Raw genomic sequence first — 14201 nt, forward strand, 5'->3', positions numbered from 1 at the left:
TCTGCATGTTCCCTACATTCGCTCAGAGGTGGGAGGAGGTGAAAACGAGGCAAAGTGAGAAGACTTCGCTTGGGAGAACCTTCAGAAGAAACAGAGTGGTCAGGTCAGGGGCAGTGCAGGAGAGAGGCAGGGGACAAAATGCAAGACACAAAGAAACTGTGTAGCCTAGTGGATAATGTGTCGGCCTGAGGAAGGACCTGAGTTTTAATCCTGACTCTGCCACTTGTCTGCTGTGTGACTTTGGACAAGTTGCTTAACTTCTTTGGGCCACAGTTACCTCATCTGTAAAATAAGGATTAAGACTGTGAGCCCTATGTGGGGCAGGGACTGTGTCCAACCTAATTAACTTGTCTCTACCTCAGCGCTTAAAATAATGGCTGGCACATTGTAAGCACTTAACAAATATCATTTTAAAAAACAAAACAAATGTCCACAAGTCCTTTAGTAGTGGAATTGCTCCAGCCTTTCACATTGGCCAACTTCCCATTTCTGAGCCCCTCTGGCCCAGGACCTCTGATGCCCACATGGAGGATAGGATAGTTATCCTCTGGGGACAGGGACACCCTGATCCAACATTCTCACCTTCCTGCAAGGTACCAACTCCCCTAACCCATTACTCCGGGCCATTGGAAATATTTGACTGCTAGTTCCTTATGGGCAGGAAATGTGTCTGTTAGACTGTTATATGGTGCTCTCCCAAGCACGTAGTACAGTGCTCTGCACCCAGTAAGCACTCAATAAATACCATTCACTGAAGTGATGGCTGAGAGGTGAAACTCCATTCTGAATTCTAAAATAAGTCTTTAGCTGAATGGACATATCCCAACCCTTTGTGGAAGGCTCGGGCATAAAATGACCACTTTCATGGTGCATGTAAACTCTTTGGAGGAAGCCTTTGGACAACGTAGGCCTAAGGAGAGCTTTTCCATTGAGTTACCTAGAGCAAACACATTGAGCCATATAACCCCAATGCTGCTATTTCTCCAAATACAAAGTATTGTGTGGGGAGGGGGGGGTTTGTGTGCCATTCATTCATTTGTATTACCAAGTCCTTACTGTGTGCAAAGCACTGTACTAAGTGCTTGAGAGGATACAAAATAACAATAAATGGATACATTCCCCACCCACACTGAGCTTACAGTCTAGAGGGGGAGACAGAAATTAATATAATTAGCCAGAATGTGAGCTAATTTTTGAAATGATAGAAGAAAAGGGGCTAAGCCCAGACCTAGAGTAGTTATGTTGTTTTACAAGCACCTGTTATGGGCCAAGCCCCCCACTACTCCCTGGACTGAGTACAGGATAATTAAATCAGACACAGTCTCTATTTCACACAGGGCTCACAACCTGAGTTTGGTAGATTTGGTGTCTTATAGATGAGGAAACTGGGGCCCAGAGAAGCCTAGTGCCTTGCCCAGGGTCAAATCGTAGGCCAGTGGCAGAGCTGGGGTTTAGAATCCACATCTCCGGTCTCTGTCCCATGCTTCTCCATGAGTCCGTCCTATCTCAAGCTCCTACCTGTTGGCATCTGGGTGCAGATAAGGTTGGAAGTAAGGAGATTGAAAGTGAGCATTCCAGGCTGATTGGGACTACCAACTTTGGGAGAAGTTAGCATGGCATAATAAGTAGTCAACAGGGTCTTTTCCCAACTCCTTTAGCTGTCAGATATGCTGCCCAGCCTTGACCCCAGAAAGACCCCAGTGTCTCCCCGAAGTGAATATCTTGTTTATGGAGTTCCTGGGCTTCACCCCATAACCCTCTAGAGGAGAATCCTTCCTAGGTACTGGCACAGAGCTTGGCAGTGCCCAGCCTAAGCCACATGACCTAAACAACTCACCGTGTTCTTCCTCCCGGGATAGGCTGTTGGAGGCCCAGCTCCAGGCGCAGAGCAGAGAGCACGAAGAAGAGGTGGAGGCACTCAAAGCCCGCGTGGAAGGCCTGAAGGAGGAAATGGAGAAGCAGCAGCAAACCTTCTGCCAGACACTGCTCTTATCACCTGAAGCCCAGGTGGAATTTGGAGTCCAGCAAGAAATCACCCGCCTGACCAATGAAAACCTGGTAAGGAGCAGCAGACACCTCCTACAGGTGTGGTCTTTGGGGGGATGGACACCTGAGGACAGAGATGTTTGGGCAAAGGAGATTTGGGTTTTAAATGGCAAAATCTGAGGCGATAGCTCACCTTCTGCAGCAGGAAGGGGGCCTTGGACTATGAGTTTTAGTGTCCCATGAGCACACAAGTCCCAGCTGAGCAGAGGGAACAGCCGCTTCTGCCAATGCCCCTTTATAATTCTGGAGGTGCCTTGGATTTTCAGGGTTTGATCACATTAAAAATCATTCAAACCTCATAACTAGGAATTGGAAACCCAGCCCTCTTCTCCCCCGCCTCCCCTACACACACAGACACACAAGCGATCTCCCCCTTCTTCTCCTTCCGTCTAAATGCACTCCCCTACTCACCTTAAAACAGAAGTTAAGTTGGGGAGAGGTCAAGAGGAAAGACAAGACTCTATAAGAGAAAAGAGTCTGTGGCTGGTGAGGTCGATTTGGGAGTCTTTATTTTTATATGGTATTTGTTAAGTGCTTACTATGTACCCTAGACTGTACTAAGCACTGGGGTAGATACAAGCTAATCAGGTTGGACACAGTCCCTGTCCCATATGTGCTCTCAGTCTTAATTCCCATTTTGTAGATGAGGCCTCAGAGGCACAGAGAAGTGAAGTGACCTTCCCAAGGTCACACAGCAGACAAATGGCAGGGCTGGGATTAGAATGAAGGTCCTTCTGAATGTCAGGGCCAGGACATGCTGCTTCTCCAGTTGTCCGTATAGATAGAGCTAAAGTTGGTGAGCATGAGGCTACAGGGCTATAGATGGTAGCTAAAGCTGTGTGTGTGCATGAGGCCCTCAGGAAGTAAATGTAGCATGAGAAAGGTGAAAGGGATCTGAAACAGAGCCTTCTCATAGTTAGGAGATGAGAATTGGAAGAGGATCTAGTGTGAAATTAAGGAGGAAAAGTGAGAGAGGTAGGAGGAGAACCATGTGAGTTCTTCATCAAGTAGACCACAGATGGGATAGCATATCCAGGAATAAGGAATGATCGATAGTGTCAGAGGCAGCCAAGAGTTCCAGGAGGATTAGCCCAGGGTAGAATCTATTGGGCGTGGCCAGTGGAGGTCACTGGATGACTTGGAGAGTGCAGTCTCTGAGTGAAGAAAAGTGAAAGCCTGATAGTAAAGGGTCAGGAAGAGAGGTGATGGATAAGACTGTTTCCAACTAATTATCTCTTATCTACTCTGGCATTTAGTATGCCAGGCACATAGCGCTTAATAAATATCATTTTAAAAAAAAGAATGGGAAGGCAGCACGTGTATACCACCCATTTGAAGAGTTTTGACAAAAGTGAGAGTGGTGGGATCCAAATAAAGGGTTTTTTTAGCGTGAGGGAGTGTGTTTCAAACTGGAGGGGGAGGAACCAGAGAATTAAAGATGGCAGTGAGGGAGGGAGAGTGGAAGCCAGAGATTTCAAGAGGTGAGAGGGGTTGGGGTGGATTTTGAGGGCAGCCCGGACAGCTCTTCATGTAGGACAGCTGGGGAAGAGATTGACAAGGATATGGAAGTGTGGGGGTTTTCAGAGGCAAGGAAGGAGCTTGGAGAAGTACACATCGTACAGTGTCTATGTTTCCAGTTAGGTAGTTGGCAAGGTCATTGGGGTTAGATTCAGGGTGAGGGCACTGAGGGCTTTAGTAGGAGTGAAGCAGAATGGCATAGTGGAAGGAGGATGATCCTGGGAGTCAGAGGACCTGGGTTCTAATCCTGGTTCTGCCAGTTCATTCATTCAATCATATTTGAGTGCTTAGTGTGTGCAAAGCACTGTACTAAGAGCTTGCAATATAAGAGAGTGCAATATAACAATAAGCAGACCTATTGCTTGCTTGCTGTGTGATCTTGGGCAAGTCACTTAACTGCTCTGTGCCTCAACTTCTCAGTTTCCGCAACTGTAAAATGGAGATTAAATCCGTCTCCCTCCTACTTAAACTGTGAGTCCCATGTGGGATAGAGGTTGAGTCCAATCTGATTAACTTGTAGCCACCCCAGTGCCTAGAATGGTGCCTGGAGAATAGGAAGCTCTTAACAAATATCATCATCATAATAGCAATAATAGTAGGATTTATTAAGTGTGTGTTCTGTGCCGAGCACGGCACTATGTGCTGGGAGCGAAGAGAGGTGGGAATTAGACATGGTCCCATTTGCTCAGGGGGAGCTTTAGGTGGAAGGTAAAATCTCTAATTGGGCCAGAGATTGGAGCTGGGGAGAATCAACTTGTACGTCCAAGTTGATATGGGAGGGTCAGCTAGATCATCAGCAGAGATTGTGCAGTCCCCAAGCATTTGTGAGGTAGTGAAATAGGAAGAAGAGAAAAAACATCAAAGTGACTCAGGAATGCAGATGTGGCGCCAGGAGGTCGACAGGTCAGCTAGAAGACTCGATGGCTGGAGGAGCCGGATGAAGTCGGCATTGAATGTTGCCCCGGTGAGATGGAGGGAATGAGTTGGTGTGAAAACGGTATTGTGGGTGAGGAGCAGGCCGGTGCCTCTAGCTACTGCTAAGGCTGGGGCCTCTGGCCTGAAACGCCCTTGCTCCTCATATGCAACAGACAATTACTCTCCCCTTCTTCTTATTGAAACACATCTCCTTCCGTGACTAAACCCTCTTTTCCTCTCCCATTCCCTTCTTCCTTGCCCTGGCTTGCTTCCTTTATTCATCCTCCCCTACCAGCCCCACAACACTTATGTATATATCTGTAATTTATTTGTATTAATGTCTGTCTCCCCCTGTAGACTGTAAGCTTGTTGTAGGCAAAGAATGTGTCTGTTATATTGTTATATTGTACTCTCCCAAGCGCTTAGTATAGTGCTCGGGGGACCATAAGTGCTCAATAAATGTGATTGACTGACTGACCCAGAAGTGAAGGCTCCCTCAGGAGAGAACAGCTGAATTTGACTGGGGATTGTAGGATGGGTAACTTGTGTTGAGGTGTCAGGGGGGATAGTTGGGGTTGGGGGGTTTGGGGATGAAAATGGGAGAGGAAAATAGGGATATGGTGAGTTTCTCAGGGGTAGGGGATGTGTGGAAATTGTTCCTCCCACTTATTTTTCTCCTTCATTTTCTTCTCCCTTTTTATCCATTTTTCCCCATTTTCTCCCCTCTCCTCCTATTCTTCTCTCCCCTCAATTTTCATATTTTCCTCTCCTCCTTTCCCTTTTCATGTCTCCCTCTCTCTCTTTTCCTTCTTCCTTTTCCTCTCATTCTTCCTCCTCCTCCTCCTGTCTCTCTCTCACTCACAAGAGGCTACAGCACCAACCCATTGGTTTTTCAGACCAGGTTTGTCCTGAGGCCAGTTCTTCTATCCCCGAGCTGGGCCTCATAGGTGTGGGCTTCATTCAATAGTATCTATTGAGAATTTACTGTGTGCAGAGCACTGTACACTGTACTAAGCACTTAGGAGAGTACAATGTAACAATAAGCAGACACATTCCCTGCCCACAATGAGCTTACAGTCTAGAGGGCTGGAACCACAGGGCCCTTTTTTGCGGTGGGAAGGAGGGTCAAACAAGAAGGCTTCACTAGTCTTTCTTTGGATGGGGCATAAAGGGAGGAGCAGAGGTTCTTCGACTCCAGAAAATCGGGGTCGTTTGCTTGTTAATAATGGGGGTATTTTGTTAAGCACTTAGTATGTGCCAAACACTTTACTAAGTTCTTGGGAACGTACACTATAACAATAAACAGAGTTGCTGCCCAAAACGAGCTTACAGTCTAGAGGGGAAGGCAGACATTAATATAAATAAATTATAGATATGTACATAAGTGCTGTGGGACTGGTAAGGCTTCTAACCCCAGCACCGCCATGTGTCTGCTGTGTGACCTTAGTCAAATCACCTAACTTCTCCATGCCTCAGGTACCTCAGCTGTACAATAGGGATTAAGACTGTGAGCCCCTTATGGGACAGGGACTTTGTTCAACCTGATTAGTGTTAGAGACGCAGCGTGGCTCAGTGGAAAGAGCACGGGCTTTGGAGTCAGAGGTCATGGGTTCAAATCCCAACTCCATCAGCTGTGTGACTTTGGGCAAGTCACTTCACTTCTCTGGGCCTCAGTTACCTCATCTGTAAAATGGGGATTAAGATTGTGAGCCCCCCATGGGACAACTTGATCATCTTGTAACCTCCCCAGCACTGAGAACACTGCTTTGCACATAGTAAGCACTTAACAAATGCTATTATTATTATTATTATTATCATTATTATTACTATAGTGTTTACCCCAGTGCCTGGCACAGAGTAAGCATTTTAACAAATATCATAAAAGAGAGTGAGAGAGATGTGGAGGCTTGATTGACAGGGACACTGAGGAGGAATCCACCTTATCTTGATAGTGAATGTTGCAGCACTCCCCGAAAACCTGAACAGAGGGCAATGGGCATAAAGGGAAAGGGTAGCTTGTGGGGCCCGCAGGTGGCCGCAGATGAAGCTGCCACCCCACACAATGTGGGACAAGTGCTTCTTCCCTCCCTTCCTTGGTGATGTGAAAATTAACTTTTTCTTTCCACTCCTGATTTCAGGACCTTAAGGAAGTAGTGGAAAAACTGGAAAAAAATGAGAAGAAACTGAAGAAGCAATTGAAGATTTACATGAAGAAAGTCCAGGATCTAGAAGGTAAGTGGCACGGGGTTTGAGCAGCAGGTTGGGAAGTTGATCGGGGGAACCAGAAATCCTGTTTCCTGAGCATTGCCAGGTAAATTTGCTTCTCCTTCTTGGTTCCCCTGACAGTTGGGCCCAAGGTCTCTCAGGTGCTGGGCGCAGTGAGGGCAGAGTCAGTTATGAGACTGTAATGTTGTCTCAGATTCCTGATTTCCTGAACTGGAGCTTAAGGGATGTGACTCTCAGGCCATCTCTGGCACAAAGAGATTCCTGTAGGGATTCTTGTCAATGAACAGACAGCCCCTGGTTGACACTGGCCCTCATCACTGGCCCTGTTGGTCATCCTGCAATAAGGAGAGAGAGGGATTGCTAGGAGGGGAACATGAACAATATCATCTCATGAGATGGCACAGTTTCCCTGCTTACCCCCCTGACAACCGATAGTTTCCCAGGTTTCCAACTGCTTTTTTTTAATGGTGCCAGGCACAGTTCTAAACACTGGAGAAAATACCGGCTAATCAAGTTGGACAGAGTCCCTGTCTCATGTGGAGGTCACGTGGGATTAGAACAGTGCTCTGCACACAGTAAGCGCTCAATAAATACGATTGAGTGAATGAATTAGAACCAAGGTCTTTCCGACTCCCGGGCCCATGCTCTATTCATGAGGCCACACTGCTTCCCTAACTGCTGGATCATACAGGTGTTCCCTCAGGTCTCCCAGTCCTTATCACTGGGGATTTTTTTCTTTTTTTCCTCCGTAAGGGTATTTAAGTGCTTAATATTTGCCAGGCACTGTTGTAAGCACTAGGATAAATATAAGCTAATCAAGTTGGACACTGTCCCTGTCCCATGTGGGACTCATGGCCTTAATCTCCAATTTTACAGATGAGATGACTGAGGCACAGTGGAGTTAAATGACATGTCCAGGGTCACACGGCAGACAAGTGGCAGAGCCAGGATTAGAACCCAGGTCTTCTGGCTCCTAGTCCCGTGCTCTTTCCACTAGACCATGCTACCTCTCTAGTTCTGCCTCATGTCTAACTTAAGTCCTTCCCGCTGCAGTTTTCACTCCTGTTCTGTACTTCCTAGAAGCAGAATAATTGCTTTAGGATTTACATGAGAGAGAACTTCCCAGCGGTATGAGCAGTGATGAGAGCAGGCAGGGGAGGGTCCTACTTTCTATTGGATAAGACAACCCCAATCCCTCTAGAATGAGGGATTATAGTTTTCTAATCTATAAAATGGGGATAAAATACCTCCCATTTAGACTAGCCCCGTGTGGGATAGGGACTGTATCTGCTGTGATCATTTTGTACCTATTCCAGTGCTTAGCACATAGTCAGTGCTCAGCAAATACCATCATTGTACTGGAGCTGGGGAAATGAGTGATTCAATTAGCTGTCCTGAGACTGTTTTCTGCTGCAGGGTAGAGCTCAGCCCAATAGTGTGGCTCAGTGGAAAGAGCCCGGGCTTGGGAGTCAGAGGTCATGGCTCCTAATTCTGGCTCCACCACTTGTCAGCTGTGTGACTTTGAGCAAGTTACTTAACTTCTCTGGGCCTCAGTTACTTCATCTGGAAAATGGGGGTGAAGACTGTGAGCCCCACGTGGGACAACCTGATCACCTTGTATCCCCCCCAGCACTTAGAACAGTGCTTCACGTATAGTAAGCCCTTAAATACCATCATTATTATTATTATTGTTCTGACACTCCCTCGGTCTACTTCCCCCTCTCGTCCCCCATTCAGCGGCCCAGGCACTAGCCCAGAGTGAAAGGAAGAGGCATGAGCTCAACAGACAGGTTGCCGTCCAGCGCAAGGAGAAGGATTTCCAGGGGATGCTGGAATACTACAGAGAAGATGAGCCGCTTCTCATCCGAAATCTGGTCACAGGTCAGAGCCTCCATTGACTTTTCCGTCTGTCTTGCTCCCAGACACGGTTCTTACATCCCGGGTCGTCGACAGTTCTTGTGCGTCGGGTTTGGGTTTTTTTTCGGACAGTCAGGCCATTGGTATAGCCAGTACCTCAGATTTGGCTCCGAGTCCTTCTAAATCCTGGTAAGACAGCTTCACAGGGAGAAGAGGGTCCACCCAACGGAGGGAGCAGTTTGTCTCAGGGGGCAGACGAGGCTTCCAGGGGGATGAAAGGGAGCCGAGAGGCAGGAGGCTAGGTGAGGGGTTAAGTCAGATTTGGATTTGATTCTGATAGGCAGGAGGCTGCAGCTCTTTCCTGCTGGTAGACTATTTCATGTTCCCACTGCACCCGCCACAGAGGAGCTTATATTTAATCAAGTGGGGTGTAGGGAGGTGGCCTGACTGAACCATGGCCACAAAGCTCTGCCGGGGGACCCGTCTTCGATCAGGGCGTTAGGCACCTTAGCCCAGGAAAACAGAGAAAGTCTTCCTGCACGTTCATCAAGATGGACAGGTGCTGCAATTTGCTTTTTAATTAAATTCAGTCTGTACAGCTCGAGTGATGGGTGCTTGGGAAATGGGGTGGGGCATGGCATTCGCTTGGTTTTTCAGCCAGGGCATTGCAGCTGCACTAACACGTTTGGAGACTTTGATTCTGCCTCTGAGCTGGGAAGGTGCAAAGGAGAGGACAACCTCCCTTGCTTCTGCTGTGCCCTTCCCTTTCCTCCCCAGGTATTGCCCAACTTAATGGCCCAATAGGGGCCATTAAGTTTCTCACCTTTGACAGCCAATCCCAGTTCCCCGATGCCACTTTCCAGGCCATGGAGCTGCTACAGTAATCAGAGTGACCCCTGACCCTCAAAACACAGACCTCTAGGACCGCCCAGAGCTTAAGTAGGAGATTATAGGAAATCTCAGCCTTCCAGGGAACCCAATCTTCAGTAAGGCTACTGATATCCCCTAAAGGAAATGTAATTTGGTTTTAATGGAGAGTCATTCTAAGCAAGGTCTCTGAAACTTGGCAACTCTGAAATGCTGAAACTTTGAAACAAGGTCCCAGACTAAGCCATCCTTTTCCTCTGCTCTCCCTCCCCTCCCAATCACCCCGACTCACTCCCTTTGCCCTACCCCCTCCCCACCCCACAGCACTTATGTATATATGTACATATTTATAATTATATTTCTATTTATTTTTATTAATGATGTGTATATATATATCCATAATTCTATTACACAATGCTAATGATGCCTGTTTACTTGTTCTGATGTCTGTCTCCCATCTTCTAGACCATGAGCCCACTGTGGGCAGGGATCGTCTCTGTTGCTGAATTGTACTTCCTAAGCACTTAGTACAGTGCTCTGCATGTCTCCCGTCTTCTAGATTGTGAACCCATTGTGGGCAGGGACTGTCTCTTTTGCTGAATTGTACTTTCCAAGCACTTAGTACAGTGCTCGGCACACAGCGCTCAGTAAATACGATTGAATGAATGAAGCACTTGGCTCAGAGAAGCAGCGTGGCTCAGTGGAAGGAGCACGGGCTTGGGAGCCAGAGGTCATGGGTTCTAATCCCTGTTCCGCCACTTTTCAGCTGTGTGACTTTGGGCAAGTCACTTAACTTCTCTGTGCCTCAGTTTTCTCATCTGTAAAATGGGGATTAAAACTGTGAGCCCCATGTGGGACAACCTAAACACCTTGTATCCCCCCTAGGGCTTAGAACAGTGCTTTGCACATAGTAAGCGCTTAACAAATACCATCATTATTTTAGCACCGAGGGCCTCCCTCCTCAACCTAACAGTGTCTCTTATTTGGCAGATCTGAAGCCCCAGGCTCTATTAGGCACCGTGCCATGTCTCCCCGCCTACATCCTCTACATGTGCATCAGGCATGCAGATTACATCAACGATGACCAGAAGGTTCACTCCTTGCTCACCTCCACCATCAATGGCATCAAGAAAGTCCTAAAGGTAAAAGTCTGGATTGAAATGAACTTGATGAACTTGTACTGCCTCCCTGTTTTTTCCTACCTGCACAAACTCAGCCAAAAATAAAAAAAAAAATTCTTAGAAATATCCTTCTTCAAAAGCAAGAGGTGCCACTGTCCTCCTCAAAGCGACAGGGGTGATTGTCCACCTCAAAGTGAGAGGGGTCGTTGTCTTCCTCAAAGCATCAGGGGTCCTTGTCTTCCTCAAAGCATCAGGGGTCCCTGTCTTCCTCAAAGTGACAGGGGTCCTTGTCCTCCTCATAGTGACAGCAGGAGTCCCTGTCCTTCTTAAAGTGACAGTGATCCCTGTCCTACTAGTGACAGCAGGAGTCCCTGGCCTTCTCAGAGATGGCAGAGGTCACCACTGCTGCAAATATTGGCTTGAAGAGCGTAACTCTCCATGCAAGTGTGTTGGGTGTCATGTTTTGTTAGTGTCTTGTGCCTAACAGACCATCTTAGAGAGACTGAAGAAGAAGCAAAGACCTCAGAAAAGACCTTTATAGCTACTAATCTTTATTCAGCTCTTTAAGTGTGCAAATCACTGTACTAATAGGGAAATTACAAGAAAATCAAATCAAGATGCAGCTCCTAGCCTACAAGGAGCTTACAAGCTAATTGGGGGAGAGCAGTCAATCATATTTTTTGAGTGCTTACTGTGTGAAGAGCACTGTACTAAGCACTTGGAAGAGAACAATATAACAGATATATTCCCTGCCCACAACAATCTTACAGTCTAGAGGGGGAGACAGACATTAATATAAATAAAGTACAGATATGTACATAAGTGCTGGGGGTCTGAGAATGGGGAGGTGAATAAAGGGAGCAAGTCAGGGTGACAGAAGGGAGTTGAAAAAAAGGAAAAGAGGACTTAAGGAAGACCTCTTGGAGGAGATGTGCCTTCAGTAAGGCTTTGATGCAAGGCAGAGTAATTGTCAAATGTAGAAGAATAAGAACGTGATCAAAGTAAAAATGGGTTACAATTCCTTAATTTAAAAATAGCGACAGTAAAATGAGTGAGTTAAATCCTCTTTGGAGTGGCATCAGAACTCACTCAGATAGTATTGGTTGAGCGCTAACTCTGTGCGGAGCCTTGTACTAAGCACTTTGGAGAGGACAGTAGTGTTAATAGACATAATCCCTGCCCACAAGTAGCATGCAATCTAGGCAGGGAGACAGACTGTAAAATAAATGAAGATAGGGGAAGCAACTAAGTTTAAAGATATGTACAGACGTGCTGTGGGGGTGGGAGAGCGGTGAGTACTCAAGGGCTTAGAAGATACAGAAGTGCTGCAGTGGCAGTTGTGGGGAAAAATGGGTGGGGCGATGTAAATCCTTGGAGAGAAACTGCCTCGATATCCCTAGCATTTTGTGGGACTCCAGGGCTCCTGCCTGCATACCAATCAGTGGTGTTTATTGAGCACTTACTGTGTGCAGAGCACTGTACTTAGTGCTTGGGAGTGTACAATACAACAAGAGTTGGTAGACAAGTTCCCTGCCCACAGTGAGCTTTCAGTCTAGAGGGGTGGGGAGGGACCTTGTGATCTGGCAGAGCTTCTCCCTGCCCTCTGCTCCTGGTGTGGGGCTGAACGGCAGTCATTCACTCACTCATTCAATCAATCGTATTTATTGAGCACTTACTGAGTGCAAAGCACGTGGGAGAGTACAAGATAACAACAAATACAATACAAAAACAACAGTCCCTGAGGGCGTCCCTTTTCTCTGTTCCAGAAGCACCACGAAGACTTCGAGATGACAGCATTCTGGTTATCCAATGCCTGTCGCCTCCTCCATTGCCTAAAGCAGTACAGCGGAGATGAGGTGAGAACCAGCCCACCTGACCAAAATGTCACAGTGCCTTGATGAATTTAAGGAATGTGTTCTTCTTTCCTTTGGAAAGCTAAGTGCCACCTAACTTTTGCTTTCTAGCATATGATAACAATTATAGTACTTGTTAAGCGCTTACTATGTGCCAAGCACTGTTCTAAGTGTTGGGGTAGATATAAGGTAATCAGGTTGTCCCAGGTGGGGGCTCATAGTCTTCATCTCCATTTTACATATGAGGTAACTGAGGCACAGAGAAGTTAAGTGACTTGCCCAAGGTCATACAGCTGACAAGTGGCAGAGGTGGGATTAGAACCCATGACCTCTGACTCCCAAGCCCGTGCTCTTTCCACTAAGGCACGCTGCTTCTACATACAAGTTAAATCAGGTTGGCACAGTCCCTGTCCCCCATGGGGCTCACACTCTTAATCCCCATTTTACAGGGGAGGTAACTGAGGCACAGAGAAGTGAAGTGATTTTCTGTCACAGCACAAAAGTGGCAGAGCCAGGATTAGAATCCAGGTCCTTCTGACTCGCAGGCCCATGCTCTAGCCACTAAGGCTTGCTGCTTCTCTTATTGATCCATTGACTCTGATTCCCTCATGACAAATACCATTGAGCATAACATTGATCCAAGGAAAGAAGGAGGATGTTATACCTTCTCATGTGATAGGCCAAGCATTGAGAAGCAGCGCGGCTCAGTGGAAAGAGCACGGGCTTTGGAGTCAGAGGTCAGGGGTTCAAATCCCGGCTCCGCCAACTGTCAGCTGTGTGACTTTGGGCAAGTCACTTCACTTCTCTGTGCCTCAGTTACCTCATCTGTAAAGTGGGGATTAAGACTGTGAGCCCCACGTGGGACAACCTGATCACCTTGTAACCTCCCTAGCGCTTAGAACAGTGCTTTGCACATAGTAAGCGCTTAATAAATGCCATTAAAAAAAACCCACCTTCCCCACCCCGCCTCTAAAGCTGCCTAGGGAACAAATCCTGAAATTCAAGCGTTAAAAAAAAAAGACTGAGGTTCTAGGGCACGTTGAAATACCTTGAACTGTGAGGTTTCAAAGAGCAGCAAAGGGTGAGAAGGTGATCTCTATGTTAAGCAAGGTGCACAGATGTTTTGGGATTATAGTTTGCTGGTTGGGGAGGCCGGGGTGGGTGAAAGGAGGAGAAAGAGAGCATCTGCTGAAACTCTCTGGATCCATTCTTCTTCCGGACAGGGCTTCATGACCCAGAACACCCCCAAGCAGAACGAGCACTGCCTCAAGAACTTTGACCTCACCGAATACCGCCAGGTGCTGAGTGACCTGTCCATCCAGATCTATCAGCAGCTCATCAAGATCGCTGAGGGCATGCTGCAGCCCATGATAGGTGCGCCCCTGGAAACTTGATTGATGCTGCTTCCCCTCCAGGCCGGGTCTCACCCCCCACCTCTCCCTGCATCAAGGAGGTGGTACAAGCCCCTGCCCTCAGACTGCCCCAGGATAGGCAAAACAGCACGCTTCCCTCTGGTACCCAGCTCTGTAGCACTGAGCAAATGACACCCTTGGGGTCGGACAGGAATCAGAGGAGAAAGAGTAGTCAGTCACCTTGCCCTGGGCCTTCCTTTTCTTCTTATGCACTGCCTATATGTCCTCCCTCCCTCCCTCACCTACCCCATGAAGCCAGGCCGTGCAAATATTCAACAATCTGTTGGCTGAACAGAAAGTGAAGACAAGGTAGTAAGAGAAGAAATGACCTGCCCCAAGGCCCCCTTTGGGACCCTCTTTAAAGCCGGGACTGGAACCCAGGCCAC

General features: G+C 47.3%; 1 protein-coding gene across 1 annotated transcript in view; it reads left to right on the forward strand.

The window, feature by feature from the left end:
- Positions 1-14201, forward strand: part of MYO5B (myosin VB) — a 382924-nt gene that overhangs the window by 357998 nt on the left and 10725 nt on the right. Inside the window, exons 30-35 of the mRNA XM_038743484.1 lie at positions 1860-2058; positions 6618-6711; positions 8443-8586; positions 10420-10571; positions 12317-12406; positions 13627-13777. Of these exons, the coding sequence (XP_038599412.1) occupies positions 1860-2058; positions 6618-6711; positions 8443-8586; positions 10420-10571; positions 12317-12406; positions 13627-13777 (830 nt within the window). The remainder of the gene's footprint in view (positions 1-1859; positions 2059-6617; positions 6712-8442; positions 8587-10419; positions 10572-12316; positions 12407-13626; positions 13778-14201) is intronic.

The sequence above is a fragment of the Tachyglossus aculeatus genome, chromosome 3 (genome assembly GCF_015852505.1).
Source record: "Tachyglossus aculeatus isolate mTacAcu1 chromosome 3, mTacAcu1.pri, whole genome shotgun sequence".
In the NCBI taxonomy this organism is placed as follows: domain Eukaryota; kingdom Metazoa; phylum Chordata; class Mammalia; order Monotremata; family Tachyglossidae; genus Tachyglossus; species Tachyglossus aculeatus.